We start from the raw sequence: 25,163 nt of genomic DNA, 5'->3' as shown, positions 1-25,163 counted from the left end.
TAGCACTTAGCTTTGTGGTTATTCCCAAATATTTCCCATCATATCCATGTAGAAGGACTTAAAAACACCAGAAGTCCTCCTTATGAATCGTCTGATGATTTTCATTTCTTCTCATGGGTCTCAAGGGTCCACTCAGCCCATCTTGACCCACAGTTGGGCTCACTGAAATATACCCAAGCACTGAGTGAATTTTCATCAGTACTTCTTCTATATTTCAGGCATATTTTGGAGCAGAAGTAGATTGAAGGGAAGTTGCAGGAAGAGTGTTTTGTACTTTTCACTTCCCCCAATGTGGCTCTGGCAAGAATCACAACTTATACAACTATTGCAGAATATCACAATCAGGAAAATGACATTGGTACTTGGTGTATATTTGAAAGATAAACTTGATCATGACTTCAGGTACAAACCCAAGTTTATCATATTTTTATTAACCTAATTATCTCATATCTGTGTATCATTTCTCCCAAACTGAATTTCTCTTTTGTAAGTGATACCAGTGTTAATACCGTCTATTCCACTATACTACCAACAGTCTCAAAATACCAAAATCAACAAAACACCTTCAAAATGATTGCTGCGTAGAGTTTACGATTTTTTTGGAGGGTGTGTGTTGGTAAAAGTTACATTCTTCGAGAGATTTAGAGTCCAGTTACCGCCCATGAAAAGTCAGCTGCAATACTTCCTCTCTGTATGTTTTTATCATCTAGCCCATATATATTTTGGTGTATTTACTTTATTTATTTGTCTTCTTTGATTTAGTTTTTAGATATTGTTTTGACATTTTCAGCCTAACGTTTTATTTTCTTATTTTATTGATTATGCTATTACTCTTGTCCCATCTTTTCTCCCCTCTTTCCCCCTCTGCCCTGCACACCCCTGCCCCCAGTATTACCCCCTACTTGTTCGTGTCCATGGGTCATACATATAAGTTCTTTGGCCTCTCCATTTCCCATACTATTCTTAACATCCCCCTGTCTATTTTGTACATACCAATTATTCTTCTTATTCCCTGTACTTTTTCCTCCTTTCTTGCCTCAGCCCTCCCCACTGAAGCCTTCCATGTGATCTCCATTTCTGTGATTTTGTGCTCTAATTGTTTGCTTAGTTTGTTTTTGTTCTTTAGGTTTAGTTGTTGATAGTTGTGAGTTTGTTGTTATTTTACTGTTCATATTTTTTAATCTTCTTTTTCTTTGTAAGTCCCTTTCACATTTCATATAATAGGGACTTAGTGATGATAAACTCCTTTAACTTGAGCTTATCTGGGAAGCACTTTATCTGCCCTTCCATTCTAAATGATAGCTTTCCTGGATAGAGTAATCTTAGATGTAGGTCCTTGCCTTTCATTACTTTGAATACTTCTTTCCAGCCCCTTCTTGCCTGCAAGATTTCTTTTGAGAAATCAGCTGTTAGTCTAGTGGGAACTGCTTTGTAGGTAACTCTCTCCTCTCCTCTTACTGCTTTTAAGATTCTCTCCTTATCTTTAATCTTGGCTAATGTAATGATGATGTGCCTTGGTGTGTTCCTCCTTGGGTCCAATTTCTTTGGGACTCTCCGAGCTTCCTGGACTTGCATGTCTGTTTCATTCACAAGATTGGGGAAATTTCCTTCATTATTTGTTCAAATAAGTTTTCAGTTTCTTGTTCTTCTTCTTCTCTTTGTGGCACACTTATAATTCAGATGTTGGAATGTTCAAAGTTGTCCCAGAGGTTCCTAAAGCCTCTCCTCATTTTATTCTGAATTCTTATTTCTTCACTCTGTTCTGGTTGAATGTTTATTTTTTCCTTCTGTTCCAAATCATTACTTTGAGTTCTGGTTTCCTCCCCTTCCCTGTTGGTTCCCTGTATATGTTGCTTCATTTCATCTTGCGGTTCAGGGGGTATAGCTCAGGGGTAGAGCATTTGACTGCAGATCATCTTGCATAGCCTTCACTTATTCCTGTATTTTCTGTCCATACTCAATCATTTCCATCAGCATCCTGATTACCAGTGTTTTGAACTCTGCATCTGATAGGTTGGCCATCTCCTCATCACTTAGTTCTTTTTCTGGTGTTTCGATCTGTTCTTTCATTTGGGCCATCTTTCTTTGTCTTGGCGTACCTGTTAAATTGGGAAAGATAGAGCCGTAGGTATTCCCCAGGGCAGGGCAATCTAATTTGCTGAATTATGGCACTGTGTGTGGGAGAGAGGTCAGAGAAGACACAATGCTGCTTGCTCAGTTCTTGGCCTGCTTTCAGTCACTTCCCCGGCTACCCACAAGTGAATTGACCCTTTCTGGTGCTGATTCCCAGGTGGGTGGGCTTGTGTATGTTCTAGGACCCCATGGATCCCTCCAACGGACTCTCCTGTGGGACTGGGAGTTTCTCCCACCACTGCAACCCCACACATTTTTAAACCCATGGGTTGCACAGTGTCTTGCTCCCCAGATGTTCCTTCTAGGTTATCTGCACATGAATGTGAGACCACCTGGTCTGCTAGCTGCCACCTTGCCTTGTGACTTCTCTGCCCTGTCTGCCTGTCTCTGTCCCACCTACCAGTGTGGATGAATGATTCTTCTTTAACTCCTTGGTTGTTGGACTTCCATAGAGTTGTGATTTTCTGGCAGTTCTGGTTGTTTTTTGGTTTTAAATTGGCTGTTGTCCTTCTTTTGGTTGTGCAAGGAAGTGGAACATGTCTACCTATGCCTCCCTCTTGGTTGGAAGTATCCCTTTCCTCATTCTTTAAAAATTCTTTTTATCTTTTTGCTGCTTTGCCTAGGTGCTTTTTTATTCCTTGTTTTCCAAACCACTGATTCAGCCCTCTCTTTCGTGTAACCTAATTTTCATTCCTTCCAGAGTATTATTTATTTCAGATATTGCATGCTTTATTTCTGACTAGTCTTTTCATCTGTTTGTTTCTGTCTTTTTCATATTGTTGAATAGACTTATAATCATTACTCTGAATTTCTATCTGACAAATTGCTTGCTTCCATTTCATCTAGTCCTTCTGGAGAATTCTCTTGTTCTTGCATGTAGGATCTGTTTCTTTGTCTTTGCATTTTGGCTTCTTTTCTGTATTTGTTTCTATGTATTAGTTATATCTACAAAGACTCTTGTGTAGGTCCTTGTCAGATGCTGCCTGTGTGACTGGCCCTAGGAAAACTGTTTGGAACTCTCAGGAATCCACAGCTTATGGCTCCCTCTGCTGGGCCTGGGCGTGCAGAAAGAATCAGACTTCACACCAAAGCTGGTTTACATGTGCAGCAGGCCAGGTGGAGGGTGGGTGTCAGCTAAAAATCTCAGGCCTCCCAGAGATCTGCCTTAGTTGTTAAACTGAGTATGATATAGCCTCAAACTGTAACCAGCAGCATGACTTATGCTTCACAGGGTAGAGCAGAGTAATTCTTTCAGGTGGGGCTGTAGCTTCCCCTTGTGCTGATGCCACTTGGAGGGGAATGCTCTGCCTATGATGGATTCTGCAGTATGGAGGATGACTCAGCACAGGGATCCTGCTGTCTGTTCCTTCAGTTCTCTCCCCAGAACCACTAGACATAGAGTCTCCTCAAGTGATTCTAGTCCACTCTGCAGTCCCTCTGCTGGAGCCCAGGTTAAGTGGCTGCAAATGAAATGTTGTGTGTTGGTGCTTTAAGAGGCTGTGTCTTCAGCAGTCTTTCCCTGGCAGACAGCAACCCCACTTCTCTTCACAGCCAGAAGTTATCTGGGCTCCTTTTCTGGCTCTGGTGCTCTAGCCTGGAGTGCCCATCTTGAGGTTCAGACCCCACAGGTCTCAGGGGGAACCCCCAGCCATTGAAATAGATCTCTGGGGCTTCAGCTGCCACCTGTGGGAGTCCAACCAGCCCTCTGGCGCCTCCTTCTCATTCCCTACTAGTCACATTGTGGTCAAATGGTTTCTTCTGTCTGTCCTTGGTTATAAGGCTTCTCTCCAGCTAGAGTTTGGTTGGTTATTCAGGATGATTTCTCTACAACTTCATTGTAATTCCAGATTGTTGCTGGGAGGGTAGTGTAGTTTCCACTTACTCCTCCACCATCTTGGATCTCCTCTATCTCTCCTAACAGGCAACACGTGACTGTACATGATTTACTGTCAGTTCTGTCATTAGATATAAGTTGCATAGGTTTGAAGAAAGTGTCTGAAATGTCAGGTTTACTCCCTGAAGGGGAGCAAAATGTCCCACTTCAAAGTATGCCACATTGGCATGTGTATTATTTTAAGCTGTAGGCAACTGAGGAGAAGCAGATGTAGGTATTGGCGTTTTTTAAAAGATCCCCACCCTTCAAAAGTTTGCATCATGCCCCTTCATTTTTTTGAAAGACATACATTCTTACCTGTTTTTCTAACAGAAACTTTCCAAAAAGCTTTTCACTTTGTGAAAAAAAGGCTAAAAGAATAATGCTCAGTGTTTATTTTGCACAGAGCCTCTCTAGAGGCTGTGCCCTACCCCAGCCACTGAGCTCCTTCCCCAGGAGCTACACTCCGCGGCTCAGCGGGAAACTGCCACGGCTGTGAGCTGTGTCTGTGAGCCTCTGTCCCCTAGCGCAATTTCATTTGCAAAATGACCCCTAAGGTCATTATGTCTTTTCTTCATTCATTTTACTTACAAAATCTTTCATAGAAATGCTTTACTTCTGGAATGGGTAGGGGGAACTACAGAAGATGAGCTCTGCTACCTCCCTATCTGCCTAAAAAGCAGGGCACAATCTCCTACAGGTGTTCCTCCTCCCTCTTCTATCCAGACAGAGGGTCATCTCCTGAAACACCTCCAGATCTTCATCAAAGGAATCTGCACAACAAACCTTGGTGATTAGCAGCTATCTTCAGGTAGTTTTCCCCATATATATACCTCCCTACATTTCTCCACCTACATACCCAAACTTCTTTGCCTTTATCTTATCACTTCTGTAAATGTTTATTGTTCTTTTGTTAAGATGCTATATATGCCCAAGTTTTAAATACCTAGTTAGTCATCACTAGGTAGTGCCTTGTGTGTGTGTGGGCTGCAAAGGTTAATAAACTTTTGTTTGTTTTTCTCTGGTTAATCACTCTTTTCCCAGTCTAATTTGTGGGACCTCACTCAAGACACCTAAGATGGGTAGAGGAAAAATAAATTCCTTATATCACCATAATATGTTTGGGATCTAGGACTGAAAACTATTTGTTGACAAAATGAATGATTTTACTTTAGGCAGGTACAGTGTTTCACTTGCAGCAGATCGACTTAACAAACTGTTATTTCTACTACATAACATTCCCATGAAATGGTTTATGTCTCTCTTCCTCTCTGACACAGAGACATATATAATCTGTTTCACTGTTTCCTGAACACAAGTCATATTTGATCAGGTGTGAGTATTGTTAAAAATTGCATGATTCTGAAAGCAGCATAGAAAAGATGGTAAGTACAGGTTAACCTAAAATCAGGTGAAATGTAAAAGTGGACCATATTGACCACCTAAGGGTCACCTCCCACACAGTTCTTTCTCAGTAGCCAGACTCTGGGCCCACAGGCTACACTCCATGGCTTTTTCCATTTCTCCTTGAAATTTGTAGACCAACCCAAGGATCCTCAACTTTAGTGTGTTTTCTCCATTTCTTTGACAGCTCTTTAAAACCAATTTCTTCAAAGCAGTGAAACTTTTCTTGCTTGTAAATGATGAGGTTTCTATTTTTATTACATTTAAATAATGGCTAATTGCATTGAGTTCAGATTTCATGTGAAATTCTTGAAATCGGCCATAGGAGAAATGAATCTGTTGCTGTAGATAATCATCATTGACCCCCATGCTCAACAGTTTCTCAAAAGTGTCCTCAGCCACTCTGTGGTGGCCCAGTTCTGCATACATCTCAGCTAGCTCAATATACAGCTGATGAAATGTGGGTTGTAGCTTCAAAGCCTTTTCAAATTCCCATATAGCCATCCTAACCAATCTGTGCACATTTTCTTTATTTCTTCCTCTGGGCCTCCAGTGGTTAGCTTTCTTTATTTGAATCATTTGTGTCTTGTAGCAAAGCCCTACCTGGTGATGCAGGAAGGCAGAGGAGGGTGTTGCCCGCAAAGTCATTTTTAAGAACTGAAGAGCTTTCTCTAAGGAGTCTTTTCTTCTGTAAAACTTGGCCACATATCGAAAGACACAGGTGTGGGAAGATGTGCTGCCCAGCACTTCTTTGACGTACTTCTCTCCCTCAGCTTTTCGTCCTGTATTTGGAAGCATCATAGCAAGGAAAGCTTTAATATAAGCATCCTCTGGATTTAGCCTGAGGGCCTGTTTTAGGGTGTGTAGGGTCTGAGATGGTTTCTTGGAGCCATCCAGACGATAGGCAGCAATTGCATACCCAGCATTGAATTCTGGGTGCTCAGGGTCCACTTCCAGAGCTTTCTCAAAGCAGGCTTTAGCCCGTTCATAGTTCTTTCCTCCACACTTCAGCAAGGCCCATCCTTCCTCACAGTCCATGTGTGGACTGTCCACTTTGTAGCAGGAGGGGCTGGTAAACTCCTTGCAAGTGCTTTCCACCTTGTCCAAATACATTTGGGCTTCTTCCAGTCTGCCCATGTAGTAGTACAGCCAGGCGTAGTTGCCCCAGGTAACCAGTCTTCTCACGTGTGCTTGATCATCCTGTTCTGTCTGGATCAAGTCTTCAGCTTGTTTCAAGCTCTGCAGGGCTTCCTTATTCTGGCCTTCCAGGTGTTTCACATAGGCCAGTAGGTTGTGCATCACCACACTACATTCTGTGTCTAGGAACTCAATTTCATCGAAGACCCTGTTTTCTAAATCAGTCATTTCAGCATCTTGAATTTGCAACTTCCATGTAAAATGGCATCTCAACTGCTCCAGCCTATCTTTGAGCTGATCTTCCTCAGTATTCTTACTGTGAAAACACAAGCAGATTTTCTGTGTGAAGTGAGGCACTGCCAATGGAAATAAGCCAGATAGATTACTTTACATTTATAGCTTAGCCTAGAAAGGGACACAGCTACCTCGATGTTTTTTCTTTCTTTCCCTTTTAGAGTTGCTCTATAGTTAACCCTTGAGCAACATGAGTTTGTATTGACTATGCCCATTTATATCCACCTGGATTAGTTTCTATATAATCAGTCCTTCCTATCAGGGGTTTCACCTGCAGGGTACCAACCAGTTGTGGTTTGAAAATACTACTGTGTTTGATCTGTGGTTGGCTGAATCCGTGAATACGAAGGGCTGACTGTTGACTTTAAGGTTATAGTGAGTTTTCAACTGCGTGGGGAGGGGGGTGGGGGCTGGGTTTGGCATCCCTACCTTCTGCCTTATTCAAGGGTCAACTGTATTTCTAAGACCTGCATGGAGTTTGAATGCAATTTTCTTGGTCCCACAGGCTGGCTCCAGCACTTTTTCTCCAAGTAACCTCTTTGTGCTTCAATGTCCTATTTGTAAAATAGGGATAATAATAGTTCTTATGGCACTGGGTTTGGTGAGGAGTAATAAGCCACATGTGCAAAGTACTTAGAGTACATTATGTGCTAAATAAGAGTTTCCTGGCCCTGACCAGGTAGTTCAATTGGTTAGAACATTGGCTGGATACACCAATGTTGCTGGTTCAATCTCTGGTCAGGGCACATACAAGAAGCCACCAATGAATGCATAAATAAGTGGAACAACAAACTGATCTCTTTCTCTCTTAAAATCAAGAAATAATTTTTTAAAGAGGTTTTTCTTTTTTCCTGTTAATATAATTTGGACAGAGCTCAGGTACAAATGCGGATCTTCAGAACCTTAGTCTGCAGATTATGAAAGAAAATAAGACCATGTAAAAGAGATAATGTTGACCAATTATTTTTTCCATATATTATTTGGACATAATTATGGAGTCACAGAAAGCAAAGAGAGCACAGTTTCAGTGCTCCCTTCACCAGGTTTCTCCCCATGATCACATGCTACACAATTATAGAATGACATCAAATTTGGAAATTGAAATTGGTATAATGTGTGTATAGTTCTGTCATTTTATCACATGAATAAATACCGGGAACCAGCACATCTATGAAGATACAGAGCTCTCTGATCACCCCAAACATCTCCCTTATATTATCCCTTTACAGTCACTGTCTCCTCCATCTCTCCAAAGAGTTTGATAAACTCTCATAAACACTATAATTTGTTTGCCAGTTCCCTCATTTTTTAGACTTTAACATGAGATAAGCTTCCTCAGGGCAATGCTAACAAAAATGAAAGGCCTGAATTAATATAACAGTTTCTGTGTGTGTTGAATGTACACAAACACACCTCAGTGCACATGCAGAGGCCCAAACAGAAGAATGAGGAAACTTGACATCATTAAAATGCAGTCTGTTCAGATAGTAATGATTAACATTTGTTTTTCAGAACCTTAGGCAGAAAGGCAGAGAAGCAGGAAACACCTACCTCATTGCTGCTATGAACCAGGGTGCAGGTGCACTATGGTTGCTTTGGTGGATGGGCTGCTCTGAGATCTGCGAGCTTGTGCTGGAGATTTTCCAATGCATTTATGCCTCAGGGCAGGGATATATAAGGAAGGGAAACAGTAACTAATCAGGTAACCTGTGGGTGTGTCATTGCAAGGACAACTCAGAAACCAAGGTGAAAACTGCAACTGGGAAGTGAAACTGACCACAGTCAGTATTCATGCCCTTTGTCAGGACAAAATGAAACTGAAAGAGGGATTGCTGCCTTTAGTTTTGAAAATTATTGTGGAGAAGATGGTGAAGAACAGTTTTCATGATATGTGAATCCCATCTCACAGTCTATACCCAGCCTATGGAAGCCTGGGAGCTAAGAGATGCCAGTTATGCCCAGTCTGCTGACCCTGGAGCCAGGGACCCCTGTGACAATTGGCTATATGGACTTGCCAAGGTCATGCTCAGGTCTGTGCCTGTGTGCTCATCTGGAAACAGAATTTACTCATTTTATGGCATACAATTCTGCCAGTCTCTAAACTAGAGCCTTAAGCCAACTTTGATCCCATTTTCTCAGAGCGAAGCTATGTCTTCCTAACCATTCTGTGCCTTTGCATATCCTTCTGGAGAATCAATGACAATAAGAGGCCCACAATCTCCTTCTCAGTACACTGAGGGACAGAGAAATGTATGTGCTACCATCTTGAAACTTTAAACAAAACATGTTAGTCCCCAATGATAATATTTTCTTATTTTTAATGCTCTCTATTATAGTTATGTAATGTGTCCTTGTTCAGCAGATGTGGTTGGCGCAGTGTGTTAGAGCTCTGTCCAGTCCTCTGGGTGCCCATGGCACCTGGGCCTGGTCTCCATCAACCTGGGCAGTGTTACCTTCTGTACCCTTGGTGTCTGTAGTGAGAGGTGGAGAAAAATAAGTGCTGAGACTGCGATTCTGGGTACAGGTGAGTCTCCTATTACTGCTGCCTGCCCAGGTCCTCTTTCTCCCTATTTTTGATTGGAAATTGCCTCACTCTCCTGATACTTTAGAAAAGTGGAGATTCCCCAGCAGGTTTGCAACACAAACTAATACTGCACCACAGCTGATCTTGTCATGGGGAAGTGCTTATTGAGAGGAGACAATCAGACTTGCCTTTCTGGAAAGCAGACACTGGCTAGTGTTGGACCTGTAGCATTCACACGTGGGTACAGTGGTCAGCCACGTTCTTCCATGTGGCCTGAAAACAATAAGAACAAGGGAAGTTAGCCACCAAGAACACCATCAAGAGATTGAGCTGAACAAATAGAGAATTTGAGACAAAAGATGGAAAGTCCTGATGGCATCTCATGTCCACAGCTTCACCATTAAGAGTCAAAGGAGGAGGACCAAGTGACATGTCTTGAGGTTTCCAGGGAGTCCTGAATTGTATGAAAGCAGATTACCTATGACTGCACCTGGGGCCATACTGAGGGGCATGGCTAGTGCTGCAAAATCCCAGTAAGTGGCCAGGGATGGGAAGCAGATCTGCCTCAGACCCTAAAAAAAAAACTTCTGATGTGTGTCCACATGTGTGCAGTGAGCACGGAGTGCTGTGGATGGGTCGTCAACGCAAGAGAAAAACATACACAGAGACAACTAGGTCCTCTGGGGAAGTAGGAAACAACCAGACTTCCCTTATCTCTCTCTAGTGGGGAGAGGCTTTTTATTGGTTTTGTTTGCATAAGAATTCAGGTATAGCTCATTACTCGTTGCTAGGAAGTAAAGATCAAATAATAGATAACAAGGAAATCTGGGGGCCTATTTTGAGTCAGGGTCAAAGAGCTGTAAAGCTTTGAGGAACAAATTTACTTCTTCCTTGGACCCTTATCATTCAACTGAGAGCATTGTAAACAAAGCAGGTTTCACAGGATTTTACATATTCTTTCTTAGGCCTGGGGAACCCGCCCTTTTCAGCACAGAGCTGCACCATCCTGTCATTGTTTTAGGCTTAGGTGGAGCAAGGGAACTAAGGCAACCAAGAGATAAGGAGATTTTCTCCCAGATGAAGAGGACTCAGGCTATGTCAAAGCCGAGGAGCGAGGGTCCATCACCCCCTTTTGCTGTAGCCCCCAAAGTCCTTTCTTGGGGGCCTCCCACATGATCGTGCCTGTCTTAGATCATTCCCCCCCTTGGAGAATCTTACCCATCATTAGCTAACTGACCAAACATTGGGGTTCAGTTATGAATGAAGGAGCAGAAGCAGTGCTTCTGCCAGGGAGATAAGCTCTTGTGTCCTTCCTGGCTTAAGGTCCAAGGCTACTCCCTCAGCCTTAGCCTTGGCTGGGGCGGGGGTGGGTGGGGTGGGGTGGTTACAGCTTCTGATACCAAGCAGGGCGGTTCCCAACAAACTTTAGCTCCTTGGTGCTCATAGTAAAGACTGATGGCTGGATTCCAGAGGATGGCACAGGAAAAAAGCACTTGAGAAAGGTAGCCCCATCTTCAGTTAGCCTCATATATGTAGAAGGAATGTAGGATAATATAAATGTATAATATCATATAAGGCACTCCCAATTAAGTGACCAGGATACTGTCCCTTTGGGTTTCAGCTTGAAAGAAATAAACAATCCACCTAGACCAGGAATGAAGGGAATACGCCAAATATGAGGAATACCTGCAAGAATATTCTTGTCTTAGAAACACTTAATCGAACTCACTGCTAGATCTAGGACGTATTTGCTCAGTCCTCCTGCCCAGTCCATCTCTCATCTCAGCCCTCAGCAGTTACAAGTTTCCCCTGAGACACTGTTACTGAGCATAATGGGCTCTTCTGGTGCAGCCCAGTGAATGTCCACCAAGGCAGTCTATGAGCAAAGGAGGGTTCTTACTTCCAGCAGTAAGGAGAGCACTGGGGATAGCCCCCAAAGCTGTGTTTCCCCGAGTAGACAAGGGGAGTCACCGTTCCTGGGACGGGGGACACATATGCATCAGGAGGGACAGGCCACTACATGCCAAGGCTGAGTCATTCCAGCACAGGGGCAGTCTGGTGCTCAGCTTCCAGGATGCGTCCTTGTTCTGGAAGACAGCTTAACAAAGAAGGTAAGATTCTTATTGGGGACGAGAAGTTTGTTAGTTGGATCTAGAAAGCTGTGAGGCTGTGGGAGGTCAGATTCTAAAGTAGGGTTGGATTAAAGATTAGTATATAGGAGTAGTGTGTAAAAGAATGGAGACAACCCCCACAATAGTATAGTTCAGAAAATGGCAAAGTGGGCTGAGATCAGGTAGGGGTATTGAGAAGTATTTACAATTGTATAGACTAGGTCTTACTATCAGTAATAGTAAAGTGACAGTCTTGTGGCAGAATCGAGGAGGTCTAGATAACAAGAATAAAGAGTATAGAACCTTGAGAGGTGTATTAATGGAAAACAGATGAAGGATAGTAACTTATCAACACCTTGTGACTGAGATACCAGGGGGAACCTATCAAATGACAGTATAACCAGCCAAGCAAAGAAGATTATACAGAAAGAAAAAGAATACCAAAATATTATTAAAATAAAAAATGTCGGAAAAGTGAGAAAAAGATAATACAAATTTACAGTAACTTGCAAGATTAAAAAAAAAGAAAAAGGAAAGAAAAGCAGAAGATGTAGTGCAGGAGAGATAAATTTGGAGTGGAAAGAATAATATTAGGATGAATGGAAGAGAAACATAAGGGATTGCGAGATAAAAATAATAAGAATTGAAAAATAAAATGTCACATAAAACACAAGATAAAATCAACTAACAACAGTCACAAAAACCAAACCCAACCAAACAAAACAAAAAAAATGAGGAAAACAAACAAACAAACAAACAGAAAAAACCTCTTGTTGGTTTCTAACTGGCCAGACCAGTTTTTCTGATCTTGCTGGCTTCAGCTGGCTGAGGGACCTTTGAAATGCTTCTCTCTCCTAGCCAGACCTCAGCTGGTCTGTCAGATAGCCTGGGCGCTCCTGAGCACACTGGCTCTCTGGATCTCACTTCCACGTTCTTCCGCACTCCGGGGTCCTACAGGGTTCCAGCTCTATGATCTCAGGAGGCACCCGCGACGTTTTGAGACTCACTGCGCTCTCCCTGGGAATCGTAAAAGGGTGCGCCCCTCTCCCAACTTTCGAGATTCGGGGTCTAGGATCGCCCTAAGCGCCTCGCCGTGACCGTTCCGGGTTCACAGCAAGTGCGAGACAGTCTTCCTGATGGTGCTCGAGCCGAGCCCTTTCCAGCTCCGTGGTCCCCGCCAAACCACACTCTGACCGGGTGTTGGCGCCTTTCTCGGCTCCCCCGGTGGGGCTGGCTGGAAATTTCTGAGCCACTACTGTAGGAACGCACCAAGCGCCACGTCCCTCTCGGGATCACAGCGCGAGATTCAGGCCTCCCTATGGGGCGTGAGCCGAGCACAGCCCGGCTCTGTGCTCTCCACCGATCTGCACTTCCACCGGGCTAGGGGTGCGGGCGCTCTTCCAGGCTGCCCTGGTCCTGTCGGCTAGAGGCCCTCACTTCTCCCAAGTCTCTGGGTGGGTGTTCATAGTCCCTGGGAGATTTTTTCCCAGTCCAACTGGCCAATCTGTTCCTTCTAGCAACACGTTCTCCCCTGGAGTTGCTCACCCCCCGTATTCGGGGGAGGGAGAAGCGACTCTCCTCTCCTGGGAGCCCCGAGGCAGACCCGGGACCACCGGACCTGGAGACTGCACACCCCTAGTCCCCGCACTGATCCCTGGGCCCTTTGTGTCCTGAAGCAGTCTCCTTACCGTCTGGTTTTTCAGTGATCACAATAATTTTTGATGTCCTGCTTTCAAAAGTGATTCCGTAACCTAGTCCACTTGCTCTGTTTCTCTACCGATACGCGAGTTTCCCTCCTCTTCGCAGAAGTGGAGAAAAACGGTGCCTACAGTAAAGCCGCCATCTTCCCAAACCCCACCCATGAGCTTTTTATGTAAGGGATGATGATCCAACCAACTGATCCACACCAGATTGGGCTGGAGACAGTTTTGATGGTCGCAACCACAGGGTGCTCCTGACATCTAGTGGACATACTTAGTGATGCTGAGTAAGCATTGTACAATGCTCAGGACAGCTTCCCACAACAGAGTTATCCAGACAAAGTCAATTGTACCAAGGCTGAGGAAAAACTGACTGATACCCATCTCCTGCACCACTTATTGTTACTGAAGATTCAGTGTTTCAAGCTGATTTTAAATCAGTTGGATGTTTCACTTTTTTTCTCTATTGCTATGTTTTACATATTTACAGTAGAAATTCAAAAGACAACACTATTTATTGATTTCCCCAAGAATCCAAACATTCCAACAGTTGGAAAAATAAGATTGGTATTCAAGTTCCATGTAGCAAGGCCCTAATGTCACCCATCATGAACTTCAAAATCACCTTTCTTTCCAACATTGAGGTCGGGGGGCCCATTTCCAGAGATGATTTGAATTACTCTGGGATGGGGCCTCGTTGGTATTACTCTAAAAACTTCCCTCAGTGAGTCTAGTGTGAAGCAGCGGTGAGATCCCATAGCTGTCCCTAATCAGTTATTAATCAGATGGGGAAGGCGAGGCACATAGCGGTGATGTGGCCTGAACATTCCCCTGAATGCATGGATAAACCTGTTTTATTTATTCAGAAATTTGTGTGCAGAACTTTCTGACTGGTTTGGGGTGGTAAGCAGAGTAGGGGTAAAGGTGTTGCTGAGTCGTTTTTATCTCACAATCCCTTATGTTTCTCTTCCATTCATCCTAATATTATTCTTTCCACTCCAAATTTATCTCTCCTGCACTACATCTTCTGCTTTTCTTTCCTTTTTCTTTTTTTTAATCTTGCAAGTTACTGTAAATTTGTATTATCTTTTTCTCACTTTTCCGACATTTTTTATTTTAATAATATTTTGGTATTCTTTTTCTTTCTGTATAATCTTCTTTGCTTGGCTGGTTATACTGTCATTTGATAGGTTCCCCCTGGTATCTCAGTCACAAGGTGTTGATAAGTTACTATCCTTCATCTGTTTTCCATTAATACACCTCTCAAGGTTCTATACTCTTTATTCTTGTTATCTAGACCTCCTCGATTCTGCCACAAGACTGTCACTTTACTATTACTGATAGTAAGACCTAGTCTATACAATTGTAAATACTTCTCAATACCCCTACCTGATCTCAGCCCACTTTGCCATTTTCTGAACTATACTATTGTGGGGGTTGTCTCCATTCTTTTACACACTACTCCTATATACTAATCTTTAATCCAACCCTACCTTAGAATCTGACCTCCCACAGCCTCACAGCTTTCTAGATCCAACTAACAAACTTCTCGTCCCCAATAAGAGTCTTACCTTCAGCCCTGGCTGGTATAGCTCAGTGGACTGAGCATGGGCTGGGAACCAAAGTGTTGCAGGTTCGATTCCCAGCCAGGGTACATTCCTGGGTTGCAGACCAGAACCCCCAGCAACCGCACATTGATGTTTCTCTCTCCCTCTCTCTCTCTCTCTCTCTCTCCCTCTCTGTCTCTCTCTCTCCCTCCCTTCCCTCTCTAAAAATAAATAAATAAAATCTAAAAAAAAAAAGAGTCTTACCTTCTTTCCACCCTTTCTAAAACGTGGATAGTGGGGTGGAGGATCACGGTTAACACTATAAGGAGCCAAAGGATAACCCATCTCTTCTCTATTGGCTGCTAATGTAAATATCATAGTATACTGTCTTGCTGTCTTAAACCATTTTGCCTTACTGCTCCAACTGATCACAAAAAAGAGTAGGGGGAAGCCGTGAACACCAGGATACACGATGGAGATTGCACCACTGAATCTCACAAATATTCTACCACAGAAGTTCACAGCATAATTACAGGGAATCAGAACAGATAAAATTAACAAACAAGAAGAAAAAAGAAGAAACACACAAACAATGAGAAAGCAAAGAAACAACCCCCAACTGAAGGGAAACGAGGAAGCCTCAGGAAAAATGCTAAATGAAATAGAGGCAACTCAACTATCAGATAGTGAGTTCAAAACAATGATTACCAGGAAGTTCAATGAACTCACATTGAGCTTTCAGAAATTAGAGGGAAACTACATCAATCTCACTGCAAACTATATAAACATGAAAAAGGAAATAGAAACTCTCAACAAAGGTCAAGAGGAAATGAAGAATACAATTTCTGAACTGAGGAACACAGTAGAAGGAATGAAAAGCAGGATCAATGAAGCAGAAGACCGGATTAGTGAGCTGGAGGACAAAGTAGAAAACAACATCCAGAAAGAGCAAGAAAAGGAAAAGAGGCTCAGAAAGAATGAAGAGGGATTAAGAGAAATGCAAGACAATATGAAATGTAATAATATCCGTATAATAGGGATACTAGAAGGAGAAGAAGAAGAGCAAGGGATCAAAAAACCTAGTTGAACAAGTAATGAAGGAGAACTTCCCTAATTTGATGAGAGAAAAAGTCACACAATTCCAGGAAACACAGAGAGTCCCAATCAAGAGGAACCCAAAGAGGCCCACCTCAAGACACATCATAATTAAAATGGCAAAATTTCAAGACAAAGAGAGAATATTAAAGGCAGCAAGGGAGAAACAGGAAGTAACATACAAGGGAGCCCCAATAAGGCTAACAGCTGACTTCTCAATGGAAACACTTCAAGTCAGAAGAGAATGGTAAGAAATACTCCAGGTAATGAGAACCAGAGGTCTGCAACCAAGGCTACTATATCCAGCAAGGCTCTCAATCAAGATAGAAGGCCAAATAAGAAGCTTCCCAGACAAAAGAAGTCTAAAAGAATACACCTTGACCAAACCGGCTCTGCAAGAGATTCTAAAAGGACTGCTTTAAGGAAGGGAAGGAAAATAGAGAAAGAGAGAGAGAGAGAGAGAGAGAGAGAGGGAGGAACACACGTACATAAAAGAAAATGAATAAGTACCTATCAATAATAACCTTAAACGTAAATGGATTAAATGCTCCAATCAAAAGACACAGAATAGCTGAATGGATAAGAAAAAATGACCCACATATCTGCTGTCTACAAGAGACCTACCTCAGGATTAAAGACCTACACAGGCTGAAAGTGAAGGGCTGGAAACAAATCTTCCAAGCAAATGGACAGGGAAAAAAAGCCGGGGTAGCAATACTCATATCAGACAAAATAGACTTCCAAAAAAGGTCCATAAAGAGAGACCCAGAAGGTCAATTCATAATACTCAAGGGAAGAATCCATCAAGAAGACATAAATATTGTAAATATATATGCACCCAACATAGGAGCACCCAAATACATAAAGAAAATCTTAGAGGACTTCAAGAAAGATATGGACAGCAACACAATTATAGTGGGAGATTTTAACACCCCTGTATCAAAAATGGACAGATCTTCTAAACAAAATATCAACAAAGATATTGTGGCATTGAACAATACCCTTGAGGAAATGGACTTTACTGATATATACAGAGCCCTCCATCCAAAAGAAGCTAAATATACATTCTTTTCAAATGTACATGGAACATTCTCAAAGATAGACCACATGATAGGACACAAAACAAGCCTCAAGAATTTCAAGAAAATTGAAATCATACCAAGCATTTTCTCAGACCACAAGGGACTGAAGCTAGAAACCAACCCCAAGGAAAAAAAAACAAAAGCACTCAAAATCATGGAGATTAAATAGCATGCTATTAAACAATGAATGGGTCAAGAATGATATTAGGGAAGAAATTAAAAGGTTTCTGGAAACAAATGAAAACGAACTCACAACAACCCAAAACTTATGGGACACAGCCAAGGCAGTCCTGAGAGGGAAGTTCATAGCGATACAGGCCCACCTAAAAAGGTTAGAAACATTCCAAACAAACAACCTAACCCTATGTCTACAAGAACTTGAGGAACAACAACAAAGGCAGCCCAGAGCAAGCAGAAGGAAGGAAATAACCAAGATCAGAGCAGAATTAAATGACATAGAGACTAAAAGCACAATTCTAAGGATCAATGAATCTAAGAGCTGGTTCTTTGAAAAGATAAACAAAATTGACAAGCCTTTAAGCAGACTCATCAAGAAAAAAAGAGAGAAGACCCAAATAAACACAATCAGAAATGAAAGAGGAGAGATTACAACAGATACCACAGAAATACAAAGGATTGTAAGAAATTACTACAAAGAATTGTATGCCAAGAAATTTGGAAACCTAGGTGAAATGGACAAATTTCTAGAAAAATATAATCTTCCAAAACTCAATGAAAAAGAAGCAGAAAACCTGAACAGACCAATAACAACAAAAGAAATTGAAGCAGTAATCAAAAAACTCCCAACACACAAAAGCCCTGAACCAGATGGTTTCACAGGAGAATTCTACAAAGCATTTAAGGAAGAGCTAACCCCTATCCTTCACAGACTATTCCAAAAAATCCAAAAAGATGGGAGTCTCCCAAACTCTTTTTATGAGGCCAACATCATCCTAATTCCAAAACCAGATAAAGACACAACAAAGAAAGAAAACTTCAGGCCAATATCACTGATGAACATTGACGCTAAAATCCTCAACAAAATACTGGCAAACCGCATCCAACAATACATTAAAAAGATCATACACCATGACCAAGTGGGATTCATTCCAGGGATGCAAGGATGGTTCAATATTCTCAAGTCAGTAAATGTAATAATCACATAAACAAAAGCAAAGACAAAAACCACATGATTATATCAATTGATGCAGAAAAAGCATTTGACAAGGTACAGCACCCATTCATGATAAAAACACTCGGCAAAGTGGGAATAGAAGGAGCATTCCTCAACATAATAAAGGCTATATATGAGAGACCTACAGCCAACATCATACTCAATGGGCAAAAATTAAAATCTTTCCCACTAAGATCAGGAACAAGACAAGGCTGTCCACTTTCACTACTTCTGTTCAATATAGTACTGGAAGTTTTAGCCACAGCAATCAGACAAGAAAAAGAAATAAAAGGCATCCAAATCGGAAAGGAGGAAACAAAACTGTCACTGTTTGCAGATGACATGATAGTATACATAGAAAATCCTATAGACTCTACCAAAAAAACTGCTTGACCTAATAAATGAATTTGGCAAAACAGCAGGATGCAAAGTCAATATCCAGAAATCAAAGGCATTTCTGTACACCAACAATGAAACAGCAGAAGCAGAGATCAAGAAAAAAATCCCATTTGAACTAGCAAAAAGAAAAATAAAATACCTAGGAATAAATCTAACCAAAGAGGTAAAAGACCTGTATTCAGAAAACTACACAACACTGAAGAAAGAAATCAAGGAAGACACAAACAAGTGGAAACATATACCGTGTTCATGGATTGGAATAATTAATATCATCAAAATGTCCATACTACCCAAAGCAATTTACACATTCAATGCAATTCCTATTAAAGTACCAATGGCATATTTCACAGACATAGAACAAACACTTCAAAAATTTATATGGAATTATAAACGACCCTGAATAGCTGCTGCAATTTTGAGAAAGAAGAGTAAAGTAGGAGGGATCACAATACCCGACACTAAACTATACTACAAGGCCACTGTAATCAAAACAGCCTGGTACTGGCATAAAAACAGGCACATAGACCAATGGAACAGAACAGAGAGCCCAGAAATAAGCCCAAGTCTCTATGGTCAATTAATATTTGACAAAGGAGGCAGCAACATAAAATGGAGTAAAAATAGCTTCTTCAACAAATGGTGTTGGGAGAACTGTACAGCCATGTGCAAAAAAGTGAAACTTGAGCACCAAGTTACACCATATACAAAAATAAATTCAAGGTGGATAAAAGACTTAAATATAAAACGTGACACCATTAAAGTCCCAGAGGAGAAAGTAGGTTGGAAAATCTCAGATATTTCACGAAGAAACTTTTCTACTGACTTGTCCCCTAGAGCAAGGGACATAAAGGAAAGAATAAACAAATGGGACCTCATCAAAATTAAAAGCTTCTGCACAGCCAAAGAAAACAGTATCAAAATTAAAAGAGAACCAACTATATGGGAAAACATATTTGCCAATGATACCTCAGACAAGGGTTTAATCTCCAAAATATATAAAGAATATATACAGAACTTTACAAGACTGTACTTTAAGAAGATAAGGAATCCAATTAAAAAGTGGGCAAAGGACTTGAACAGACACTTCTCCAAGGCGGACATACAGAAAATCCAAAGACACATGAAATGATGTTCAATATTGCTAGCCATCAGAGAGATGCAGATTAAAACCACAATGAGATACCACTTCACACCAGACAGAATGGCCATCATAAACAAAGCGACAAACAACAAGTGTTGGAGAGGCTGTGGAGAAAAGGGATCCCTAGTGCACTGCTGGTGGGACTGCAGACTGGTACAACCACTATGGAAAGCAGTATAGAACTTCCTCAGAAAACTAAAAATGGATCTGCCTTTTGACCCTGCAATTCCACTGCTGGGACTCTATCCTAAGAATACTAAAATACCAATTCAAAAGAACCTATGCACCCCAATGTTCATAGCGGCACAATTTACAATAGTTAGATGCTGGAAGCAACCAAGATGCCCATCAGTAAATGAATGGATCAAAAAACTATGGTACATTTACACAATGGAATTCTATGCAGCAGAAAGAAAGAAGGAGTTCCTACCCTTTGCAACAGCATGGATGGAGCTGGAAAGCATTATGCTAAGTGAAACAAGCCAGGCAGTGAAAGACAAATACCATATGATCTCACCTTTAACAGGAACCTAAATAACAAAACAAAGAAACAAACAAAATGTAACCAAAGACACTGAAATAGAGGCCAGGCTGACAGTGCCCACAGAAGAGAGTAGAGGGAATTTCAGGGGACAGTGGGAAGTGTTCACAGGAACAAACTTAAAGGACACATAGTCATAAACTAAGGGGAGGGTGGAAATGAGAGGGAAGTGGGGAGGCGTGGGAGAGGGGACTGGTTTGGGAGTAAAAAGGAGAAAACTGTATTTGAACAATGATTAAAAAAATAAATTTAAAAAAAGGTCATGGGTTTGCTTCCCTGCCAGACACATACATAGGTTGCAGGTTCGTTACCCAGATAGGGCTCATACAAGAGGCAATTAGTGGATGTTCCTCACATCAATGTCTCTCTACTTCTCTCTGTCATTTCCTTCCACTTTCACTTAAATCAATGGGCATGACCTCGAGTGAAAAATAAATAAACACTTTCTCCAGATGTTACCAAATGCACCTTGTTTTTGCCTTGAGTGGCAAAATTCTCCTCTTGTCTCTCACCTCCCCCAGCCCCAGTTGAAATTCCCTGCTACAAATAACACCTTCATGCATGTGATGAATTTTATTTTTAATTAGTGTTTTTCACAGCAGAGCCTGCAAGAGATAGCAGATGGATTTCAGGTAGCAGAGGAAAAGTTGAATAGAGATGAAGAGAAGTTGGGGATGCCAAGGCAATGCCAGTTCAGTGCTAGCTTTCAAGGCTTGTAAGGACAGGATACTGATCTTTCTTGGGGGGCAACGTTGTAAGCTGCATATGGAAACCCTTTGTGATTGACAGCTTGAGAACCCCAAGGCCTCCCAGGATATCCATCAGCACACCTGCCAGTGTACCCCAGGAGCAGCATCAAGTCCTGGGTGCCCCAGTGCCTCTTCCAAGTGATGCCTTCCTTGGAAGAGAAGCAGCTCCAGGTGTGCTCCCTTTTCAAAACTTTGCTTCACACCATTTGCTTTTACAACACACATACATTAGTACTTGTTTGCAAATTGAAAGTTTCCAAGAGAGTTTTCACCTTTGTGAAAAAGGGCAAAAAGAATAATGCTCATTGTTTATTTTGCACAGAGCCTCTCTAGAGGCTGCGCCCTACCCCAGCCACTGAGCTCCTTCCACAGGAGCTACACTCCGCAGCTCAGCTTGAAACTGCCACAGCTGTGAGTTGTCTGTGAGCCTCTGTGCTTCACCTCCATTACATTTGCAAAATATCTCCTAAGGTAATTGCCTGTTTGATTTAGGGCATTTTGCCTTACAGAAGATTTCATAGACATGCTTTCCTGCTGGATGGGGGTGAAAAAGAATACATGTTTCTGAAGGTAGCACACAGAAAAGATGGTTAGTGCACGTTAAGCTAAAGTCAGACAGAATGTGAAAGCAGTGTGTATTTCAGCGTCTAAAGAACAGGTCCCACAGAGTTCTCAGAGCCAGCAGCCAGCCTCAGGGCATGCTCGTACCACTCCAGGGCTTCATGCATTTCTCCTTTCAATTTGCAGACAAACCCGAGGATGCTCAAGCTTTCTACGTCTGCTCCATTTCTTCGAAGTTTCCTTAAAACCAACTTCTCCACAGCATTGAGACTTTTATTGCTTGTAAATGATGAGTTTCCTTTGTTTATTGCTTTTAAATAATGGATAACTGCATTGACTTCAGATTTCATGTGAAATTCTTGAAATCGGCCATAGCGGAAATGAATATCTTGGTGTAGATGATCATGAAAGATCCCCATGCTCAATAGCTTCTGAAAAATATCCTCAGCCTTTCTGTGGTGGCCCATTTCTGCATACATCTCAGCCAGGTCGATATACACCATGTGAAATCTGGGCCTTAACTCCAAAGCCTTTTCAAATTCACAGATAGCCTTCTGAACTAATCTGTGGATATTTTCTTCATCCCTTCCTCTGGGCCTCCAGTTGTTAGCTTTCTTTATTTGAATCATTTGTGCCTTGTAGCAAAGCCCTACCTGGTGATGGATGAAGGCAGAGGAGGGTGTTGCCCGCAAAGCCATTTTTAAGAAGTGAAGAGCTTTATCTACAGAGCCTTTTCTTCGGTAAAACTTGGCTGCATATCGATAGACATAGGTTTGAGAAGACATGCTGGTCAGTGCTTCTTCGATGTACTTCTCTCCCTCAGCTTCTTGTCCAATGTCCTGAAGCTTCAAAGCAAGGAGTGCTTTCATATATGCATCCTCTGGATTTAGCTCGATGGCCCGTTTGAGGGTTTGCAGACAAAATGCCTCACCAGGATGTGGCACTTTGATGAAGCCATCCAGACGATAGACAGCAATTGCATACCCAGTGTTGAATTCTGGGTGTTCAGGGTCCACTTCCAGAGCCTTTTCAAAGCAGGCTTTAGCCCGTTCGTAGTTCTTTCCTCCACACTTCAGCAAGGCCCAACCTTCCTCACAGTCCATGTGTGGACTGTCCACTGTGTAGCAGAAGGGGCTGGCAAACTCCTTGCAAGTGCTTTCCACCTTGTCCAAATACATCCGGGCTTCCTCCAGTCGGCCCATGTGGTAATACAGCCAGGCGTAGTTGCCCCAGGTAACCAGTCTTCTCACGTGTGCTTGGCCATCCTGTTCTGTCTGGACCAAGTCTTCAGCTTGTTTCAAGCTCTGCAGGGCTTCCTTATTCTGGCCTTTCAGGTGTTGCACATAGGCCCATAGGTTGTGTATTGGCACATTAAATTTTGTGTCTAGGAACTCAATTTCATCGAAGACCCTGTTTTCTAAATCAGTCATTTCAGTGTCTTCAATTTGCAACTCCCATGTAAAGTGACATCTGAGTTGAACAAGTCTGTCTTCAATGAGATTCCCTTTTAATTCAGCACTGTAAAAATAGACAATAATCATTTTTCAGGAGCATTTGATCCAGTGGAAATTGAACCAGAACTTTGAATAGTCAAATATTATCCCCAAGTGTTTTTGATTTATTATCTGCCTCCTTCCAGTGCTATATGATTGTGTCTTAGGGCAGAGAGCAGGTTGACATAAAAACCTCAAGGAAATGCTAATTACTTCATGTTTCCAACATGAAAGTTATGAGAAAGTAGCAGAAAAGAGATTAGTTCTCACGGCAAATTATTTTAGCACCATCCCCAACACTGCAAAACCCTTCCTCTTGTCCTTTTTCAACATTATAGAGCACCATTAACATTATTAGAAGAAATGTGGAGAGAGGGTTCACAGAAGGATCGGTTACTTACTCATCTTTTCCATATTCTCAATATATAAATATGGTAAGCATTCTGAGCAAAATATGAGAGCCCAATATTCTTTTGAAGGACAGGTTTCATGAATGCTTAAGCTGGGGTGGAGAGTGTGGTACCAGGCTTATGTCTATGCCTGAATGAACTTAACCAGTTCCAGAGAGATTGAAAAGTGGGAGGAACCACTTCATAGCAACAAACACTGTATATGCACAAGTCCGAAGTAGAGGGATGAGCGACTTTGCATGAGGTCAGATGTGCTTATACAAGGAAGTGGTAAGTCCTATCTTTGGAATTCAGTGAGCTTTATGACAGGTAACCCTGTAGCATAGTTATTAATAGGTATTCAAACTCTCAACAATCACAGTGGTCTTAGCCACCAGTGGGGAGAGGAGAGTAATAATGAGTCAATGGGATGAGACATTTTCTTTCCAGTATGTTATCCTCTTGTGAAATAGACCTGAAGTTCTATCCCCCCTCCAAGAACATGAGAGGAGAGAAATAAATGTCTCTAATACTTGAAAAAGTCATCCTCACATCTTATGTAGGTATATTTGCATCTGTGTCTTCAACTGATTACCTTATATCCCATATTTAATGTCTATTCCACCCATCAGTCCCAGGGAAAGATCCCAAGTGGAACCTTATAAGCTTTTTTTATTCCAATGGATAGAAATTTTTATATAAACCTTACCATCCTGATTCATAATATCTGACCATAATCTAATAAAAAAACAGGCTATGAAACATCCCCTTTTGAAAATGAGAGAAAAAAGTCCAGGTGAGTAGAAGATTCTCAGCCTTACTCCACAAATATGGCTGGCAGCTTAGTATAGCTCCCTCATTTCCCCACAAGTCTTGACTTCAGAAACTCCCCACAATGCCATGCCATCTTCCCCAGGCCTCAGAGGTGATGTCTCATCTGAATCTGTTTTTGCTTAAAGCTGTAACTGAGGGGTTGACCACTCAAGTGAGAACATGCAGTGACCTTCCTTTTCATCACCTAACTGAGGTCAAGAAATATTACCCAGTGAAGCCTGTGTGTATGTGTGTGTGTGTGCGCATGTGTCGTGTTAGAGGGGATGTGTTAGGGGTGCAGGAAATCTATATAGTTCCTAAGAATGCTCACTGAAAACACTCACTGTCTTCAAAGGAGATAAAATCAGGAAGAGCTTTTAACCCAAATACTCCACTTCTGCCCACTGTAGTCCATGGTATGATGAGGACAGACACTGTGCCAGGAAGGTCATTCACACAAAGTGACATGGCCCAAGGGAGTTGCTAGAATATTTGTATATGAACCAACCAGGTTTTCTTCTTTTATTAATTTATTTTCAATTATAACTGACATAAAGCATATGAGTTTCAGGTGTGTAACGTAGTGACTCAACATTTATATACCTTATGAAGTGGTCACCACAAAATGTCTAGTAATCAACTTGTCACCATATAGTTATGGTGTTATTGACTCTATTCCATATGCTGTATATTATATCCCCATGACTTAAACATGTACCCCAATCTCTGCATCTCTGCCCAGCCAGAGCCTTTGTGAAGTTCAAAGAGGCCCTTCTTCTTCTGGGCGATCTAATTAGGGCCAGGGCGCCACATATTAATGGGTAGAAGTTATACTGGATTTCAGCCCTCACTTGGATTACAGGACTTCAAGTGTACAGATTGCAGAACTTCAAGTGCACAACTTGAACAACCTTACAAGGTTGCTCTGGAACATTCCAGAAGATAATTATTATTTTTCCTTGTAGGTGGTTGTTCATCAACCTGTGTCATCTTTTACCTCATT

General features: G+C 41.8%; 2 protein-coding genes across 3 annotated transcripts in view; both read right to left on the bottom strand.

Annotated features, from left to right (window-relative positions):
- Positions 1-5,455: 5,455 nt before the first annotated feature.
- Positions 5,456-8,537, bottom strand: LOC114497068 (interferon-induced protein with tetratricopeptide repeats 1-like). Its single transcript, XM_028512708.2, has 2 exons — positions 8,393-8,537; positions 5,456-6,863 (listed from the first exon to the last, which is right to left on the bottom strand). Exons 1-2 carry the CDS (start codon positions 8,491-8,493, stop codon positions 5,456-5,458), a joined length of 1,509 nt encoding a protein of 502 aa, XP_028368509.2. The 5' UTR covers positions 8,494-8,537.
- A 12,773-nt stretch (positions 8,538-21,310) lies between these two features.
- LOC114497069 (interferon-induced protein with tetratricopeptide repeats 1B-like) overlaps positions 21,311-25,163 on the bottom strand; it is a 37,559-nt gene continuing 33,706 nt past the window's right edge. For both annotated transcript variants that reach the window (XM_028512709.2, XM_036026971.1), the window contains exon 2: positions 21,311-22,983. In XM_028512709.2, coding sequence (XP_028368510.2) covers positions 21,552-22,983 — 1,432 coding nt within the window. In that variant the 3' untranslated portion in view covers positions 21,311-21,551. The remainder of the gene's footprint in view (positions 22,984-25,163) is intronic.

This window comes from Phyllostomus discolor, chromosome 5, assembly GCF_004126475.2.
Source record: "Phyllostomus discolor isolate MPI-MPIP mPhyDis1 chromosome 5, mPhyDis1.pri.v3, whole genome shotgun sequence".
In the NCBI taxonomy this organism is placed as follows: domain Eukaryota; kingdom Metazoa; phylum Chordata; class Mammalia; order Chiroptera; family Phyllostomidae; genus Phyllostomus; species Phyllostomus discolor.
This window is presented reverse-complemented; position numbering and strand designations above follow the sequence as displayed.